The 7,172-nt window shown below is 39.8% G+C and overlaps 1 protein-coding gene across 1 annotated transcript; it reads left to right on the top strand.

Moving 5' to 3' along the window:
- Positions 1-1,264: 1,264 nt before the first annotated feature.
- On the top strand, positions 1,265-4,463 carry SAC51 (transcription factor SAC51). Its single transcript, XM_089992793.1, has 3 exons — positions 1,265-2,033; positions 2,168-2,336; positions 2,433-4,463. The coding sequence occupies exon 3, from the start codon at positions 2,489-2,491 to the stop codon at positions 3,599-3,601; it is 1,113 nt and encodes a 370-aa protein (XP_089848919.1). The 5' UTR covers positions 1,265-2,033; positions 2,168-2,336; positions 2,433-2,488; the 3' UTR covers positions 3,602-4,463.
- Positions 4,464-7,172: the final 2,709 nt, after the last annotated feature.

The raw sequence follows: 7,172 nt of genomic DNA, 5'->3' as shown, positions 1-7,172 counted from the left end.
ATGTTTGGTTGTTTTGGTAATGCTGGTTGGTTGAAATTTAGTTCATCCATTCATGTGCATATTATATTAACCTTTTCTTACATTTCTATCACCCAAATTCTTTAAGGAGTTTAGGTTCATTTAGGTGTATCCTTCACCATTATCATCTCCTTGATACATTTCTCGATTAATTGATTTCCTAGAAGCACTCGATACATGTTCTTGCTTTTTACTGATACAAGTTTTAAGTTTGATGGAGCTTAATGACCGATGGTCTAGAAGCTTCAACCCCCTCCCCCCCCCCCCCCCACCACCACCACACACACACACACACACACACTTTTGTTCTTTTCTTGGTGCTGTGTTCCTTCTTGCAATAACTATTATTTTGATGTCAGATCCACAACCTTTGGCTTCTAGCCCTAAGGAAAAGGGTTTCTTGTTTATTTTGGTAATGTTGATCTATCATTAATATTTGTTGGTCTCCTTTAAGATGTAGTTTTAGCTCTCATTATTTTCTTTTCTTTCGTCCTACAATTATTGGGATGTGAACCCTAGGTCTCATCAAGTGGATTTCCTGTTTGTGGGAATTCATGCATGTTCTCAAGGTTTTGTTGTGATTCACTATTTATCATCATGCTTGACTGGTTTTGATCTGTGTTGACCTCCGTGATTCTGAAGTATTATGCACTCCTTTGCGGAGATCCTAAATATTGTTTATGCTAAAGTTTATTCACTATGCCCTACTTATTTCTTATTATCTCATCAGTGGGTAATGTTTTTGTGTAAACTAATTTCTCCATACCTATTTCCATCTTTATATATAGTGTACATACAATAAATCAATTCTATATTTATACAATGAGAATTTATTTTTCGATTGTTATGAGCATATCTTAGAGACAAACTTTAGGTAGTTAATCATAGAGGTAATAGTTCTACCGTATTCTACAACAATTTTGACTGTTTTCACTTCTTGAGTTCTAATTCCTGTTTCACATTTTAAATCATTTTCTACTCGTTTCTGGCTTCCCACTTCATATAGACCTAAAAAGCCCTCATATATTGCTTCCATTTTTGTTTCATGATGCTGCTGCACTCTTTGGCAACCCTTTTCTGTACTATTTTGTGTTTTTTGACTTCCATGTTTGTTTCCTTTGCTTGCATCACTAAACGCTTTTAAACCATTGTTTTTTTTTTTCTAGCAGCAGTTTCTCTTCTTGACTGTTATTACTTCTTTCCTTCCACTTTTATTGAAAATTGATTTCTGGTCGTCCTTGTGCAGGAAATACTTACTTTGCTGGCTGATATATTCTGCTTGCACATTCTACCTTGACATTTGCTCTTCTGTGAACAAGAAATAGAATTCTGCAGTCTCTGAGTGGATAGTCTGCTTGTAAAGAAACATTATGTGCTAGTTGATGAACTAGAACAGTATGCGGTGGTTTTGCTTGTCTTTGGATGTTTCTCGGAAAGTCATATCCTTGAACCTATACTGTAAAGTAATTCTGTAAGGTTTGCTGTCTTTGCCGATTTGTTGTCTGTCTGTTTCATGGCTGATGGCTACCAAACTTCTTGTTTTGTCTCCTTGTTTTTTCCTCCGAGTCAGCTGAGTGAACTATTCCCCTGAGGCTCAAGCTATTCTGTGCTTGTGCTTCTTGTTGAGTTAGCTTTTAACATCTGCTGGTCGAGACCTGGTTCTTTCTTCTGGAGATAAGAATTCTTGTCCCACTTAACTATTGTTGCCGATAACACCCTTTCTTATTGAAGGGTTAGCCTTTTCTTTTGTTTTTTGCCTTTCTACCACCTTTGACAGCTGTTGCGGGTTGCAATTTTCTTGCTCCGAGGTGTGGTTTACCTAGGTCACAGTTTGTTTAGCTGATTTGTTGCTTCACGGGTGGATATTTGGTGAATTTGAGTGCGGAGAAGTTATGGTGTGCCAAGCAGCCAGTCAAACTAGATTTCGAGCATTGAAACATGAAAGTGGGATTGAGGGGAGTGCAACCATCATTGTTAGGGTAATAGCTTGCTTTCAACAACTTCAGGACTGCCAGGTTAGTGTTATGTGATTTTTCGTTAAGATTTTAGTTTTTGTATATGTATCTTGGGAGGTATCGGATTTGAATTTTTTTGTGATCAACTAACTCAGTGGTGTTCTTTTTTACTTGTCTGTTTCTTCTCATGTAAGGCCGAGTATTTCCGCCATTTGCTGAAACCTGTGACGTAGACAAGCTACCAGTCCAGCGCTTTCTATTTTTCTTTCTACACAAGCAATAAGGAATCCACATTTTTCTAAGAAGCTGAACTGTATTGGAGTTCTAAAATTTTGAACCAATATCATTCATTCTCTCAAAGTGGTATGTTTTAGTGCTTTTCTTTTATGTTTATCTTTGCTTTTCAAGTACTTTTTGTAGGTGCTTCTGATGTTTTCCCTCCTCTGCTGTCTGTTTCAGCTGTTTGTGCACGGTCGGTGAGAACCATTTGCCCTCCTCCCAACATTTTGCATCTGATGGGAAAGGACCAGTATACTGGGATGTATGAGCGTTCTCTGTGGGCGCCTCCTGTGAGGAGTTATAGCAGCTTACTGCCTCATCCTGGTCCTCTGTCAGTTGAAGCTGGTGCTTGTCCTGCAAGTGGTGATGGTTATTGTTCTTGTTTCAATACGGTACCTTGTGTGGTTCCTGGATTTGTGGCTGACACATCTCAGCTTCTAAATGAGCAGTTTCAATCACGGCAGAACTATTGCCATAACCAATCTGTTCACTCTTCAAATGTGTATCTTTGGGAGAGGGCCCAAGCTGCTGCTTATGATTGCCGTTTGCAACTCAAAAAACTCGATTTAGGGGCACCATTATTGACAGCACCAAGTTTGCAAAAGAAATTCATTGTGTTTGATCAGTCGGGAAGCCAGAGAAACATGTTTATCAGTTCCATTAATTCCCTGTCACCGCCTGTGCCAGTTGAATATGGAAACCGAGGATCTTGTGATGAAGCCTTGCCTACAGGTCCTGGTGTGTGTCAAAATGTGCCAGCTGTGAACTATACATCAGATCAGGCTAGTTCGGAGGAAAGAAAATTGTTGTCCGTTGATGAGGGGAGTGAGATGCACGAAAACACAGATGATCTCGAAGCTCTTCTATGCTCAGATGATGAAGACGATGAAGTAGCAAGCACCGACCATTCCCCTAGCAATATCACTGGACAACCGAGGAAAAAGAGGGATGCCGAAGTTTCTTGTTCTACTGGTCAGTTGAAAAGAAGGAAGCTCTATGACAGCAAGGAAGATGAAAATGGGGAACCCATAGCAGACACCACAGATTCTTTCAAGTCCTACAAATCAATGTGTTCACCCTATGTAGGTGATTCGGAGTCTTATTGCTCAGTAAGAACCTCTCGGACATCGATCTCCAAGGAAAGCAGTGGCTGGGCCCATGGAGGAGGTGAATCAGTGGAGGCCAAGAGATTGAGGAGGGAGAAGATAAGGAAGACAGTGGGCATTCTCAGGAGCATTCTTCCTGGAGGAAGGCGGAAGGATGCGACCATGGTTCTGGATGAAGCAATTCAATACCTGCGGTCTCTAAGGCTCAAGGTAAGAGCATTAGAGGGCAGCAATCCTTGGTAAAAACAAAAAAAACAAAAAAGGGGGGGGGGGGGGATCTTTGATACTTCCTATCTCAGTAGTCGTAGCAGTAATCATCACAAAGTTGGTTTTTCCTAGCGCTCGCTTCCATCTATTTCTATTTCAGAGAATGGTCCAAGGTAAATCATCCTAAAGGAAGAAAAAAGGAGACAGCTAGGAGTTTTGAGGTAAAGATGGTCTCTCTCTCTCTCTGTGAAGGTCAGGCGAAGCAGGCGTGCTTCTTGATGGGGCACACCTGACGAGAAGGGCCCATGCTGTGAGGACGAGAAGGGATGCGGTCCTTTTGATGTCCTAGTTCATTGATCAAGTACGACTTTATTATGATGATCGTGAGGGTGGGTGCCCGTCTGGGTGCGATGGTGAGAAAGCAAAAGAGAAAAGTTGGGTAAATGATGGGGCACTTGGACATGATTGATTGCTGCATAGATACGCTGCACGTTTTCAAAGTTTTGTTCGTTGGTGGTTGGCTGGTTGTCCCCATATCATAAGTCGCTGTATGCCCCCATGCCCTGCGCCTCTGCAGCTCTGCAACTGGAGTGTTTGTTCTGTTCCGTGTTTTTACTTTCGCTTTTGGCGTTGCTATGCATGCGAGGGCCCTCCCCCTCTATATGTTAAGCTCAGGTGTTTCTTCATAGCTGTGAGAATCTCCTAAAGTTTGTTTGGTCTTTGTTTCTGCCGTATATTGTTGTTTTTGTTTTGGGTCTGGACTGGTATGTGAAAGACGCTGGTTTTGGTTTAGAGGGGTCAGCTTAAGTCTTTTGATGTAGAATTTTGGCTGGATATTGGAGCACACTCCTTGTGAGCCAGATGCTTGGGGTTGTAATGAATGATCCAACCTTAGTCACATTTTGTCATGAATGCTATCCTAAGGCCACGAAGCACTCTCCACACTTTAAATGGAAAGGGGGAAAAGAAAGGTATCACCAGCCATGGATTCGTTATAACAACCACTGGTCCGGTTGAATGACCCAAGTATTCAATTCCAAACAAGGAATTTTCTTATCTTAATTTCTTCAAGATAAGCTTGCAACGGCAGTCCTAGTAATCTTCTAATCCAAAACTCATCTTAAACCAACCTTAGCCAAACTTGGACAAGTCTACCACACGTTTTCCAAATCAACCGGTACACCAGAGTCCCCAAAATCCTGAATTTATTACAGCTTCTGGCTTTTTACAAATTTAGAAAAATCAGAAAGTTGGACGTAATTTAAGAGCCCGATAAAGATCATGCTGATGCAATTTCTCTCATGATTAACAGATAATTTTCTTTTTTTCTATGATTAACGCTTAATCTTCAAATGCCCAAAATAGTTGGTCCTAATTAACATATCCACCAAGTTTTCCCATTGTCCCAATATCGATCAAACCTTTGCCACCTCTAAAGCAAATACTTCTCTACCACACTAGGCTTGATCTTGGGTTAATAGTGATTATGACGGTAAAGTTAGCATGTTATTTCTATAAAAATATATGCAATATAATATAATTGATTTTTCCAACCAAAAAATTGTAAGTTCCTTTGAACTTGCAAAACATACTAAATATTCATTCCTTCACGCTTCAAAGATTATTAGAGCAAAACAAGGTTTTTATCCTATCGTTGGAGGCAAAGTCAAGACCATAAGGGTCTGAGTCCTTCACCGCAAGGCCAAAGCTGTGGGTGTACTCCCTGGTAGGCTAAGAGGAACTCAGGTTTTTACACCGATGAGCTCACGAGTGAGTGGAGCACTTTTCTCCAGTTACCCTAAAAAGATGAAAATGTCGATATTAAAATAGGCTTTAGTTACTTTTATAAGGTTAAGCTAGTAATTTCACCTTATTAATTAAGATTAAACTTAAACAATCATTTGAATATGACTCATGAAAAATCTCAGTGTCTTTATCTTATTATGAACTAGATCATAGTTCAAGTGCCAGCAAACACCAATCAAAACGCAAAGCTTTTGTTTTCTTCAAAAAATTAAACAAAACGCACAATGTCATCCAAAAGCACCCACCCGCGGTCCCGCGCCATCTTTACTTTATAAAAACTCCACCTAATCCCAAAAAGCCACTCCTGTTCCTGAACTTAATCATGCTTTCGGTGCTCCCAAACACGTACGTTCAGACCAACAAAAGGAACTTAAAAACACAGAGTTGCGGTAAATTTTAGAAAAATAAAACCAAAAAAGAGAGAAGGATAGGAACCAAGACCTAAATATTCCATCAACCAGTTGGAGATGCAGAGAACTGTACGCGACGAGGCAGCCAACTGCCCCCGTTAAGCAAAATAGTGCCAGTGAAAATGAGCCTTCTACTAGTGCGCCAATAAAGGTTTTTTTTTCTTGTAGTGTTAACCCTCACCAAGAGGTGAAGGATGGTGGACATAGGATCATTCAGATATGAATCACGTTAAATCGTGTGCAGTGTGTATGATTGATCTCCTGCTTCATTTAATTTTTTGTGCTTGTTTATGGTATTAGAGCAATCCTTGAGCGTCTTGTCTTCGTCAACATCATCAAGCTCAACTTAAGAGATAAATTCTATTCTCTATGCTACAACTACCTTACAATATTTTTTAAGCACAAAGTTGTCTATCGACAACTATTTGTTGTAAAAATATCAATTTATCCCACTATTGATCTCGTATGACCTATACAAATTAATTGATAGATCAAAACCATGCCCAATCAAATTTAGCATACAAGATGAAAATCAAATACTCCTGAGTTCATTAAATGGCAACACCAAGACCAGCTACTTCTTAGCTGGCTTATCTCCTCTCTATCTGAACGTGTTTATACACAAATCATTTGTTTGAAAACCTCATATGACGTTTGGGAAGTCTTAAAAGAAACCTATGTTGCCCGCTCTCGATCTTTCATGTTGCAATTAAAAGATCAATTGCATAAACTAAAAAAGAGAGAAAAGTGTTGATGAACTTTTCTAAAAAGAAAAATCCATCATCCACCAGTTGGCCATGGCAGGCAAACCTGTTCTAGAGGAAAACCTTGTTATGTTTATTTTACGAGCTCTTCCTCATGAGTATGTGACCCTTTGGAGTCTCCGTATCTACACATTCCAACCCTATCGCCATAAATTAGTTTCATTGCTTACTCTTTTCAAAGAAGGCTCATATAGCCGACTCCTCCACATCCAATCATGATGTTGCTCTAGAAGCAAATTTCAACCAGAGGTTCAACAATAATTTTAATAACTCTAATTGAGGACATGGTAGAAATTTTTAATAGGGAGTTCAGTTCAGGGATTGCGCTCATGGGTGCCAAGGTGAATAGTTCAATAGCTCACAGAACACTCCAGGTGTTACCTTTCAATAATGTGAAAAAGCAAATCACACAGCTAGTGCCGACTTGTTCAGAGAGAGATTGTGTATGAGTCATCACCCTCAAATTATTCAAATGAAGGTTGGTTTTCGGATTCAGGTGCCACTCACCATATGACGCCGAACTTGAATGTTTTATATATCCCTTAATTTTGACTATCAAGGCAGTGATACTGTTAAAATCGGTAACATGATATGTTTGTCTCATGATATGAATTGGTGATTCTACCT

Source organism: Nuphar pumila, chromosome 17, assembly GCF_984573655.1.
Source record: "Nuphar pumila chromosome 17, dmNupPumi1.hap1.1, whole genome shotgun sequence".
NCBI classification, from domain to species: Eukaryota; Viridiplantae; Streptophyta; class Magnoliopsida; order Nymphaeales; family Nymphaeaceae; genus Nuphar; species Nuphar pumila.
This window is presented reverse-complemented; position numbering and strand designations above follow the sequence as displayed.

What these genes read in the sequence shown, in the direction of transcription:
- SAC51 (XM_089992793.1), top strand. Translation starts at nt 2,489, where the DNA reads ATGGGAAAGGACCAGTATACTGGGATGTATGAGCGTTCTCTGTGGGCG.